At 43.7% G+C, this 12,536-nt stretch overlaps 1 protein-coding gene across 1 annotated transcript in view; it reads left to right on the forward strand.

Moving 5' to 3' along the window:
* LOC306710998 (pleckstrin homology domain-containing family G member 1) overlaps nucleotides 1-11,363 on the forward strand; it is a 30,145-nt gene extending 18,782 nt beyond the window's left edge. The window contains exons 7-18 of the mRNA XM_079179764.1: nucleotides 1,776-1,926; nucleotides 2,283-2,414; nucleotides 3,346-3,528; nucleotides 3,626-3,721; nucleotides 4,097-4,183; nucleotides 4,614-4,647; nucleotides 4,762-4,854; nucleotides 4,956-5,017; nucleotides 5,103-5,288; nucleotides 5,400-5,519; nucleotides 5,613-7,458; nucleotides 8,457-11,363. Coding sequence (XP_079035890.1) covers nucleotides 1,776-1,926; nucleotides 2,283-2,414; nucleotides 3,346-3,528; nucleotides 3,626-3,721; nucleotides 4,097-4,183; nucleotides 4,614-4,647; nucleotides 4,762-4,854; nucleotides 4,956-5,017; nucleotides 5,103-5,288; nucleotides 5,400-5,519; nucleotides 5,613-7,458; nucleotides 8,457-9,436 — 3,970 coding nt within the window. The 3' untranslated portion in view covers nucleotides 9,437-11,363. The remainder of the gene's footprint in view (nucleotides 1-1,775; nucleotides 1,927-2,282; nucleotides 2,415-3,345; nucleotides 3,529-3,625; nucleotides 3,722-4,096; nucleotides 4,184-4,613; nucleotides 4,648-4,761; nucleotides 4,855-4,955; nucleotides 5,018-5,102; nucleotides 5,289-5,399; nucleotides 5,520-5,612; nucleotides 7,459-8,456) is intronic.
* Nucleotides 11,364-12,536: the final 1,173 nt, after the last annotated feature.

Consider the following 12,536-nt stretch of genomic DNA (forward strand, 5'->3'; position numbering starts at 1 on the left):
AAGTGTGTGTGTGTGTGTGTGTGTGTGTGTGCGCTCATGTCTGCTTATCAACCATCTACTGTACAAAACCTTCTTCTTGTCGTCCTGTCTTGATCTCGCCTCCACAAACTGTCTTCCCAGCGTCTCACGTAGCGCCATTGTGTTTCTCGATCAATGCTTCACCCTTTTCCCCTCCCTGATAAACTGACATGCTCCATAGAAGTCACTTCAGCAGGAGTCAAAGTGTCTACCTTCAGTTGTGCCTCAGGGTCTCCCTCCCTCCCTCCTACGAGCCCCATTTCCTCCATTCTTTTATTTGCTGGCTATTGACAGAGTTACAGCTCAGACTGACAGACGGGGTATTATAGTTGTCACCTTATCATATCTAACGCTGTTAATGTTTAGTTTTTTTGTTTGAGTGTGGTCCTATGGGAGGACTAATGTGGAGTTTTCTTTGTGTCGGTGTGTATATTGTTTGTGAAACGTGACGCTAGTCTTCATGCCAAGACACACTGCACCATCCAAACACACCTTCTCCTCTGGCTACTTTTTTTTCTTTCACAGTGTATGATCGGAAAGGCACGTGGGCGAAGAAACACACGCTAATGATGACTAATTGAATGCTGCTTGTGTGTGTGTGACTGTGCGTGTTTGAACGGGCTATTGTCAGCTGTTTGAGATAGACCTTCTCCCACATCCACACCACAGCTGGTGACCCAAACAAAGGTCACACACGACAGACACACTCGCATGGGAGACACACACACACACACACACACACACACACACATGCAGAGGCTGCAGATGTATCATGGTCATGCTGCGCTCTTAAGGTCGGGTTTCCTCCAGAACAATGTGAGGCCTGTGTGGAGCTTCACTGGAATTTAGACATGCACGTGCATGCGCGCACACGCGCAGAAGACGCAGAAAGAAGGTTTTGGGCAATTCTCAACTGACATTCGCTTGTCTTTTTCCAATATGCATATGTATGCACGCACACAGACACAAATACATACACACATATCACAAAGCCTCCATTTCTTTGTTAAAAAAGGCTCTTTCTTCCCCACTAGGTCACACACTCCACTCGCTCCAGTAACCAGTACATTTTATAGTGCTGCTGTTTAAGCAGAATATGTAAATTGGGGATTGAGATCTGAATCTAAAACATTATTTATTGACCTTCAGTGGCATAAACAAATGTCAAGCAAATTGTAATAAAACATGGATACTATGTTCATTTTTCTACATGTTTGAGGAGTTTAATCTGACGTAATACACCTCACATTGAAACACAGTTCATTGCATTGAATATTTAATGTACAGGCTCATGATTTTTCATGCCTGCCTTTACACAGTAATTAGGGTAGCATGTTTAGGAAGGGACCTTTTTAATGGTCAGTATGAACAGGAGGACAAATTACAGCATATGGGCATGTGAGTATTGCTTTAAGGCAGACATGACAAAGTATGATCCTATCCTTTAATTTAAATTCCTCATGTGATTTTACATTTTAAATACATGCAGACTGTATAGGCGTGCACATTGTCAATGTGTTATATTTTGCACTCATTTAGATATCATAAAAGCACTCAAATTGATAATGCGGTATTCATTTCAGCATTTCAGCAAGAGGCAGATGGATTGGATCATTTTTAATCTTCACTCACCATGATACCATTTATTTTTGTTTTCTCCGTCAGGACATACATTACAACTCTTAACTTGTCGTCGTATCAAATGAAGGTTTACCACACGTCCCTGATGTGTTATTCGCTGCACTATGTCTCCACAGGTCGGTGGCTGTGCTAACCGAGTGCATGAGGAACAAGGCGTTGGCTAAGTTTCTGCGCGAGCGCCAGGAATCTCTGAGGCACTCCCTGCCCCTGGGCTCCTACCTGCTCAAGCCAGTGCAGAGGATCCTCAAGTACCACCTACTGTTGCACGTACGTGTGTCTGTCGTCTCTCGCTCTGCAACAAAAAAAAACACTTACACGCAAACAATTACTCTTTACCCGCAGACGTGCAAGCACAGGCACACACTTGTCAGCCCAGCACGCACTAATGTGTTTTGTTATACCAATACAAATGGATGTGTCCGGTTCAATAACAGCGTTTTCTGACTCAGCCCCCTATGACGTTCGCCATTGGAGAAGCCAAATGTTTAGCCATATGGTGCTCAGTATGTATGTTCCTGTGCATGTACTTTGCATTACAGCGCATGCATGAGTGTGTGTTTATGAGTGCACCCCTGTGCATGTGCTGACTCCCAGCATTGTGTGTGTGTGTGTCGTCCGTGCAGGAGATAGCCAACCACATGGAGAAGGACACAGAGACCTACGAGGTTGTGCAGGAAGCCATAGAAACCATGCAGAGAGTGGCCTGGCACATCAACGACATGAAGAGGAAACATGAGCACGCCGTTAGGTTGCAGGTACGACGGGCACAAAATAAGAAAGCTGCCTGATACAAAAGATTTAAGTCTATTTGGGACTGTTGATGTACAAACGGGTGTTGTCCCCCTTGCTCAAAACCTCTCTTGAATCCATTAAATGTTGAGCGTGTGATCTCCTCCATGATGTATACTGCACACTTCCCACGTCTCTCATTATTCCTTTAACTAAAACAAGACGCAATACTTTCAAACCTTTTCAAGGAGCCAAATCGTTTTATTGTTCTGCAGAACAGTTATGTGAAGTCTAGCTTTGAATCAGCCAGGACTCTGATCCTCCCCACGTCTTACGCAAGTCGCTGCGTTTTCCACTGGGCTAATGATGGCCTTGCATAAGGAGGGCACATAAAAGGGAAGCTTGTTTCTTTTATCAGCTGGAAGCTAGATGGGTAGGATGGATGCAGGAATGTGTGTGGAAGCGTTCACTCCAGAGAAACGATTGTTCTTTTGTCCTCTTCATTATTATACATTTTTTGCTTGCCATTATGTATTTTGTGTTTTTTTTTAGCCTTTACTTAACCTTCTGTTATGGTCGGTTTCAGTAGGACAACGGACATCCTCTCTCCTCCTCATCCTCGCTTTTTCTTAAGAATTTCACTTTTTAAAAATAACTTTTCAGTAATTAATTTAGTATTTTAATGTTTTAACTTGTATCTCTTAATGTTTATAAATGATTTCATGTTGTAAAGTGCCTTGTAATTGTTTCAAAAAGTGTTGGACAAATTATGTTTATTATTATCAATCTTTGAACTCTTGCACATGAACACCCACGCTCACTACTTTCAGCATTTTTATTTCCATCTTTTATTTTTATTTTTTTGCTAAACCAGATCAGTATTATTATGTGTGGTAGGTCAAATGTTTATTTTTCTGCAACATGTTTTTATTTCTTATCTTTCTGTGCTATCTGCAGGAAATCCAGAGCTTGCTGACCAACTGGAAGGGCCCTGATCTTATCGGCTATGGAGAGTTAGTTCTCGAAGGAACATTTCGTCTGCAGCGAGCCAAAAACGAGAGAACTCTCTTTCTGTTTGACAAGCTTCTGCTCATTACCAAGAAACGAGAAGAGACCTACACGTACAAGGCTCACATACTGGTCAGTCGCGCTACTCGAAGCATGACACGTCTCAAAATGTTTCTGCTCAGTAAAAGTGTTTTTAACACAACTTCCTTCCTACTTGTCTTCTCTGCAGTGCTGTAACCTGATGCTGGTGGAAGTTATTCCGAAAGAACCACTGAGTTTCAGTGTGTTTCACTACAAGAATCCCAAACTTCAGCACACAGTCCAGGTATAGCAACATTACATAAGACGGCACACATCATAACAAAAGTCAAGATGTGAATGTAATTGCATGTTTCATTTGAACCGTGAAGATACGAGCAACGTTGAGCATGAATGCATTCAGAAAGCGTGAAGATTATTTGCAGGTGTCCAGGCTCACCTCGATGAGTTGCTCAGACATGTTGAGTGTTTAGAGGCTAATGGCGGCCATTGTTGTTACCTAACCACTGTTTTGGACAAGCCCTAAAAAACACAAGATTATCTGTGTGACGTAAGAAAGCCATGTTCCAAATGTTTAAGGGTTTATCCCAACCTCTCAGCTGCCTTTTAACTTGCGTGTCTGATATTATCTTTTCTCTGATGTTTTGCGCTCTACCCTCAGGCCAAATCACAGCAAGACAAGCGCATGTGGATCTTGCACCTCAAGAGACTCATACTCGAAAACCATCCGGCCAAAATCCCTGCCAAGGTAAGAGCAGCTCATCTCCTGACAGCTCCCTCTCTGTTCACTGACGGCGTAAACACAGACTTTGAGTGGGATGTATTGGAAATGTCACCCCCACATCCTTTCTCCTTCATCTTCATCTTTCTTTCGCTCTGCTTTTTCTCCTCACTTTCCTTTCATGTGCTCTGATTCTGATTTTCGTTCAACCACAATCACTATTCTGTCCCCTTATCTGCCCTTGGCCATGTGCAAGTGGAAACTAAGGATTCCTCTCCAGAGGTGAAGGTCACTGAGAAAGTTGGCTGTGATTACATAAAGGGGTCGCTTGTTAAGTGTTAAACTTGAGGTAATTTTTGAGAGACAGCTGTAATGTGGCGCCACCTAGTGTCAAAGTATATGTTGATTCATAAGCTAACCTGTTGAACTCACTCTCATTTTATCACTTGATTTCTAGGCTAAACAAGCAATTTTGGAGATGGATGCAATGCGTAAGTGACTATATATATATATGTATAGTTTTCAAACAAATTTGTTGTTCTTTTGCCACGTTTAGACATATTAAATGCATTTTAATCATTATGTATTTTCTGTCATTTCTCCAGATCATCCCGGGTTTCATTACAGCCCTGATGGAGACAAGAAAGATTCCCATCAGACCAAGGAGGGTCCAACCCCTCGTCGAGGACGCAGGAAAGGTAAGACGTGAAAGACATTCACTGGGTTTTAAAAAAATGACACACGGCTGTTGGCAAGGTTGAACTTCCAAAATGAATCAATAATTTGTTTGATTTTCCAGAACCTCTATCCAAATTATTGAAGAATGCCAAGCAGAATGCTGCCAACACAGATGGCGAAAAGGTAAGTGATAGCCAGAGATGATGAGCAGTTTTGAGAAGCACGAGTTCACTCACTCACGCTCACAAAAAAACGCTCTCCTCTCCAGCGAATAAGTCTGGGTGCCACCCTGCTCTCGCCAATGTCCCAGCTGGCTTTGGGCACCATCGGTCGCAGCCGCAGCCTCATCAACCAATCACAGGAGTCCCTGGACCCCGGAGATCACTATGACCACAGTGACAGAGAAGAAGAGCCACATCAGCAAGATGCTGATGATGAAGATGACAGTGGCCTGGTGAGTTTAATGCTGCCCAACGAGTGTAGTTCTTTATATACACACTTGTGTAATTCCATTTCATGTCTAGTCCCTCAAACATGTTGTTAATGCTGAAAACTTTTTATTCAGGGAGGCGGAAAGCGGCTGCGAGTCCCTGGCAAAAGCAGTAGGAAGAGGCTGAACCCTCAGGCATCTGTCGACAGTATAGAACAGTGGAAATCCTTCAACATGAGTACTTCAGACCTACAGGTATTAATCACAAATACACCATGGTGATTTAACCTACGCCTGTCTTGATATTTTTAGACAGCCTCAACAACTTCTGCTTTCCTTTTGCCACAGAGAGCCAGAGAAACCCTAGTGAGGGAAGGAAGTCACCATCCGCCGCTTCTCAGGACACGTCACGTAACGGAGGAGCCTCCAGACACCCCCATTCCTTCTGTAGTAGTCCCAGAAAGCGACCATTCTGTGAGGAACATCTGGGCCGACCACCGTGCTCGCAGGGCCATGTTCCCCACCCGCCAGAGAACCATGCAGCCGGATGATGAGGACGAGGACATCTACCAGATGTTTGTCCCAACAGAGCAAAGCGGACCAGAACCAGAGGTGCCCTCGGAGAGGTCAGGGGCCACCTCGTCGCCCAAGACGGCTCGGCCCTGCAGCTGGCACGTCGAACAGCTACCCACTGTGCAGATTGACCCTCCACCCGATGGGAGCAGAGTCCTGCGGAGGGCGAGCAGCGCAGGGGAGAAGGCTACAGAGGCTCGACAGAGTCCTGATGATGACCAGGCCGCGCACAGCAACTTGGAAGTGATCCACACTGAATCCTCCAGCAATGACATATCTGGATCGTCTTCAGCTGAGCAGCTGACGATAGACGATATTGAAAATGTGTATGACAACATCAGCTATGAGGACCTTAAGAGTATGGGCCTCGTCAGAAGAGACCCTGAGGAAAGCCAACCACGGAAAGAAGCTTCTGCAGGTGCACAGGGTCTCCAGGGCCAGGCAGCAAGGGTACTAAATGCTCCAGAGGCTCCTGTGGTCTCAGAACCTATGATTCAACCAGACATTTCCTCGGATAGCAATCTGTCCTCCACAAAGGAGGGGAGGCCATTTGGGACATGTGAGCTCAAGATAGTAGAGGAGAACATCTATGACACCATCTGTTTTAGGGAGCCCCCATCAACAGAGCTTAAAGGAATGAATGAATGCGATAAACTAAAACAAGAGAGGGACAATCTGCTGGCCTCTGAACAAGATCTGACTGAAAGCATTGGCGGGTTTGTATCCGAGGAGAGCCTCCACTTTGGAGAGGACGAAGGACCAGACGCCTCCCATCCTGTCCCATGTTCCTCTGAGCCAGATTATTCCTCCTCGTCTGTGTCCGAGACTTTCTCTCAGCGCTCACAGAAAGGGGATAAGATGTCAGAGAGAGTCGATGAGATCTGGAACGATCTGGAAAACTACATCAAGAACAATGAGAAGAAAGCTGATAAACTCCCGGCTGCCTTCCCCGTCAGTGCCAATGAGTCGCCTAAGAAGGTGTCCTCAGTCAAACACAGCCGTACAAAGAGCCCCCCTGTAACTAGTCCTCAAGCAGCCAGCCCTCCAACCAAGAGTCCCCCAACACATCAGCCTAAACCCCCACCTGTCACCTCCATGCCGTCATTCGCCATCCCAGTCATCAACCTCCCTGAACCTCAAAGTGAAGGCCCCACTGCAGAGGAAACCCAGAGCCCTGCTCCCACATCACGCCCCCTTCCTGTCACCCCAGAGCCCCTCCCTGGCACAGTGAAGAGCATCCGTAACAGACTGGCACGCCTAAGCAGCGGCAGCTTCCGCCTGGAGGACGACGACCTGGTGGAGCTTCCTCAACGAAACACCCCTCAAAAAGATCTTCCCCTCAAGGACCTTCATAGCTTGTTTCCAGGGGAGCTGGCAGGTCTGGACTCACCCCTGGCCTCCTCCTCCTCGCTACTGTTGGGGGAGTCTGTGGACGAAAAATCAAAGAACCGGGTGTTCCTGATGGCACGGCAGTACAGCCAGAAGATCAAAAAAGCCAACCAGCTGCTGCGCATGAGGAGCATGGACCCTGGAGACGCCTGTAGTCGGGCCAGAACTGAGAAGAAGCAGAAAGACTTGGCAGCCATCTTAGAAGAAAAGAAACAAGGGGGCACTGCCATAGGTAACACAAAACATTTAGCTATCAGAACAATCGTTTTGAACTCTAGAATTACTGATAGTTGTGACTAAGCATGCTGTGATCTGGCTAAAACTGACCCTCTTTCCCGATACCGAAACTCAGGGCATCTGCCAGTACTGAGTACCAATCCAAATAGAGTGCTCTCTTTTCACCCACATTTAAAATGTATAGACTTTACTTCATGGAACTAATTGGGATCATTCTTTCGTAAGATTATATAAAGCTTTACGTCACGTCTTAAAGGGAAAGTTTGGATGTTTTGAAGTGGGATTGTATGAGGTACTTGTCCGTAGTCGGTGTATTATTTACAGTTTGGAGAAGCAGACATGAGTTCCCAGCAGTGAGTATTGTACTGCTGTGTTCAGGGACAGCAGCTAAATAAATTTTACCTAAAAGAAAGGCTCACCTAAAAAAAGTCTATCTGTTTCAGTCTACGCTATATTTATAGAATGTTCGCCAATTTACTTTGCAGTCTATGTTTTCGATGGATCTATGCTCTTGCCAAAACCACCAGACTCCTTTTGGGGGGAAAACATAATGTTACCTTGCAGAACACCAGAGTTGCTGGTCTACTGCTGTCTTGATTGGTTGGTTTGTTTGTGTTATTATATGACTTTGGTTAGTTCAGATTCACCAAAGTCACTCAATAACAATGTTTTTTTTCAACGTAGTCTGGTGGTTTGGTGAGAGCATAGATGGATGCAACAGCTTTAGTTCGCCCACGACAACGTAAACCTGCAAAATAATTCTAAATATAGTGTACACTTAAACTCTTTGTGGGCCTTTCTTTGTGGTAGCTACAATACATGTCCTGCTGCCCCCATCCACAGCCTCATCTACTGTAGGCAATACACCGATCCAAACTATGCCATTCACTATAAATGAAGACAATGATACACATTCATTTGTTTTGGGCTTGAGCGATTTGTATGTTTATATACCTACTCACCTTCTTTACATCCTCTGTGGTCCCACTCCAGGTGCAAGGATAGCAGAGTACTCGCAGCTCTACGACCAGGTAATGTTTAAGGATCCTCCCGGTCCAGCTGGCCCACATCACACCCATCCGGGGCTGACGTATTCTCCGTCCATGCCTGAGACCTCCCTGGAGGAGGAGTGGCTCCACTCCACTTACAGCAACGGAGAGCTGGCCAGCTTCATCTCCTCGTCCAGTGAGTTGGATGATGCCCGAGCGTCTTCTACCCCGCAGTGCAGACTTACCTCCGCCTGCTCCATCCCTTCTCTCAAGACTTCCCCCCCATCTCCAACTACCCCGCCGTCCCAGAGATGGAGCTCGTGCATGTCGCCGCCGAGCGAAAAAGAGGAGCATGTGTACAGTTCCATTAAGAGACTTCCTTCCTTTAACGCTCCGTCTTCTCCCTCCTTAAAGACTTCCCCATCCAGTCACTGTCAGTCACTCGGCTCTCTGGGCAGCCAGCAGCAGGAGAAGAACCAGTTTGGACTCAAATGTAACGTGCCCACAGACAGACTTCATGGCCCAAGTCTGGGTCGCGCTGGTCGGCAAAGTAGCCTCCCAGAGCGCTCTACCCAGGGACAGTCGGACCTCACTTTACATGACGGTCAACAGGTGGTGGTCCTGAACCGGGCTTCTGCACTGAGCATCCTCACCGCCACCCAGAACTACCTGGCTAATTTTAAGGACGATGGGGAAGATGATGATGACTATGTAGAGATCCGCTCTGAGGACGAGAGCGAGCAGGAGCAGGACAGGTTGGCAAGGCGACACGGTAGCTCGGCAGTCCTTTCCAATCAGAACCGGGGTCTTGTCCACTCCCAGAGTCTGCCGTGCACGCCGGCGCGCTCCTGCGACCCGCTGAGGTCTCTGGACCGCGAGCATCTGGAGAAGTACCTGTGGAGCGAGCCGCAGCAGAGCCAACACAAAATCGCCCAGTCTTTGAGGGAGAAGTTCCAGTGTCTGAGCTCCAGCAGCTTTGCCTGAGTCTACATGACAAATAAAAGCCAAATATATGTAAACATACAGCATATAGCAACAAAACGGACACTGCTGCTTTGCCTTGAATGCCATCCACCATTCAACATCATAATCCACAAACGTAACACATAGATCAACATAGTTCAGAATTACTTTCTTTGATTGCAGCCATATTTTTAACAACTTAGGTGAAACTCACTGTTACAGAACTTCTATGTAAATGATAGGTTGCTGTTAATAGTCAAAAGCCTGCAGGTGAGCTGCCTTAGCACTTCGTCGGCGGTCAAAGCAAAAATGTTCTCAGTCATTTGTAAACCCATTCAGTGTGACTGAGTGGGTTTTAATATATCAAAGGAATTCAAACTCTTTTATTGCTTTACGTGTGCGCCTTGTAGAGATAATTGGAGTCATATTAATTGGTTCTGCTGGAGAACTTTGTGCCAATAAACTGTTGTACAGTTACAGTAGTTCAGGATATCTGTTACCAATTGTAAGAAATACAATCTTGTCTGTGCCCATCATCTCAAACCGAAGTAGAAGCACCAACAATCTGATGATCTTCGGCGGATCTTGACTCGCCACGTCAGGAGTACATCTTTCTTTTAATTTGCTGTTAAGGTTATTTTAATGGCTTTCTCGGCACGAGCTGATCTTAATCTGTGTAGGAGCTGTGAGCCACAGTGGTGGCTAGTGTTTTTAATTGTGCTTCCACTAACAAACTGCTCTGAACAAGCAGCTTTACAAATTTGCTACTCGGGCTAGATTGTCACTTTTAACAGCTTTTTAGCAATAATTGTAACAAAAATGATGCAGCTGTAAAAACAAAATATGTTGGCTAATGTCCAATAGGTTAAGTATAACTACACTTAGACCTGTAAGTCTGTTTAAAGTTATAGGATTTCACTCTACCTGCCACCGTTGTCATCAATGGGGTATCACGCTTTAAAATCAAGAGAAGACGCTGATATTTTAGATAATCTATAAGAAACCGTAGGGCTTTATATTTATTTTGAATCTGTGAGTAAATCAGAGATGTTTCTACGTGTTATGGTCTGGAGGCATCCATCATGTAAAATGTTTTTAAATCACATGTTTTAACATTTTGTTTTTAGAGGGACCACGAAGGAGAACATGAACACAGTTAGTTAAAAGACCACAGTACTGTATTTGATGTATTATGATTTCCTCTCCAATGAATAGTCTGTTTTCACTTTAACGTTGAGACACTCCCAGCTGCCACACTATATTGCATCTTCAGTCACAGAAAGAAAGTCACAGTGAGATAGTTGTCAGTCACTTTAATAATGTTCATACGACACAATTGTTTTCTCTTCCACAATTTATCACACACTCTTTACAAAAAACACTAAAGTTGTCCTATTTATTTGAAAGCATCGCTGTTATTTTGGTCTTTATCCCTATTAAAGCCACAGACAAGTTGTAAAATAAAGTATTTATTAAAAGATGGTTTTATTCAGATTTAGGGGCGCAGACAAAATTTGAATCAAATACTGTGAATATTTTCAGAAGTAGGTTTTCTATCACGCACTGCTTAACATAACATAAGTTCCAAATCACAGCATGTGAAAAGTTGAAAAGCACAATATCATGGCCTAATGTTAATATCAGGAAATATGCATCAAAAGTTAGGAATATGAAGTATGTTTTTTTTTTTCATTGTACATTTTGTCTTGTTTCACTGGTGGGGATTATTTGTCTTCATTGACTCTTTTTTTTTGCACTTTTCTGTATTTTTTTTATGTTTTATTTGTAAACACTTTGTAAAGATGTACATTTTAGGAAAGTTATTCTTGTATGCGATCGGTATGCTTCGTAATGTTTTAATGTTTAAGTTATGTGCTGTATTTTTTTTAACTGCGATAGTTGTCATTGCTCAATAAAACAATGTATTGGAGGTAATAAATTCAGATTAAACTCATCTGTGTTTTTGTGGTTCATCATTAAATAATTATAAATATGGTACAGAGCAGCAGCTGATATCCATTCACATCTTATGGTAATTAGAAGGAAGTACGCATTGCTTTTCATTTCAAGGAGAACTATGAGACATCAAATACAAGCAGAGCAGCCTGAAAATATGACACAATTGAAATATTAATAAATAAGAATATGCGCAGCGAGGGATAAAATGAATCCCCCACTTATTTAATAGCATGTTTGGTAGCATATCTTTGTTTTATCAGCAGGGATGACACGGATAACATTTTATGTATCATGCAGAATATAATGTGGGTATCATCACACTCCCTTGAGGTTTCAACATAATGCTATAAGTGACCAATTGATTACATTGTGATAGATATATATAAAGAAGTTATGGCCATACAATTATTTTCCAAAAAAGCCAAAAGTCAGATATGTCCTCCGTGATAAGAAGTATATCCGGACCAATAATACATTTTTGAGGCCAAACCCAATATTGAAATTTGAGAGTTAAAAAAAAATCTGATAATTCAATTCATTTTTGTATAGCCCAAAATCACAAATTTGCCTCAGAGGGCTTTACACATGCTCAGTCCCAGGACCCTCACATCGGAAGAGGAAAAACTCCCCCAAAAAGAACCTTTAACGGGGAGAAAAGAGGGAGAAACCTTAGGGAGAGTAACAGAGGAGGGATCCCTCTCCCAGGATGGACAGAAGTGTGATAGATGTCATGTGTACAGAATGAACATAACCGAGTTACAACACATTCAATATGACAGGAACACCGCAGGAGGCAAGACCGTGGTCCAGGTATAACCAGCATCCATGGGAACCTGCGAGCACAAAGACTCCGGGGAGTCAGTAATGTGCGTTAATGGTATCGGTATTAGAAATAATAAATTAAGCAATATTTCTTTTGCTTTTTGTCAATGCTCTAAGCTGGGAAAACTATGACAGGGTTTCTAAATGACCTCAAACATATATTTAACATTTCTGTTCTGCAATTTCTTTTTTCTTATACTATTACGTGAGAAACTACAATTTGACGATAGCTCAGCCAAATTATCAAGAGAGGAATAAAACACACAGTTCTTCCAAAAAGAAAACAAATACTAACACCTCAAAAAACAAAATGAAGAAGAAGATGTGGATCAAATGAAAT

This window comes from Pholis gunnellus (assembly GCF_910591455.1).
Source record: "Pholis gunnellus genome assembly, chromosome: 19".
In the NCBI taxonomy this organism is placed as follows: domain Eukaryota; kingdom Metazoa; phylum Chordata; class Actinopteri; order Perciformes; family Pholidae; genus Pholis; species Pholis gunnellus.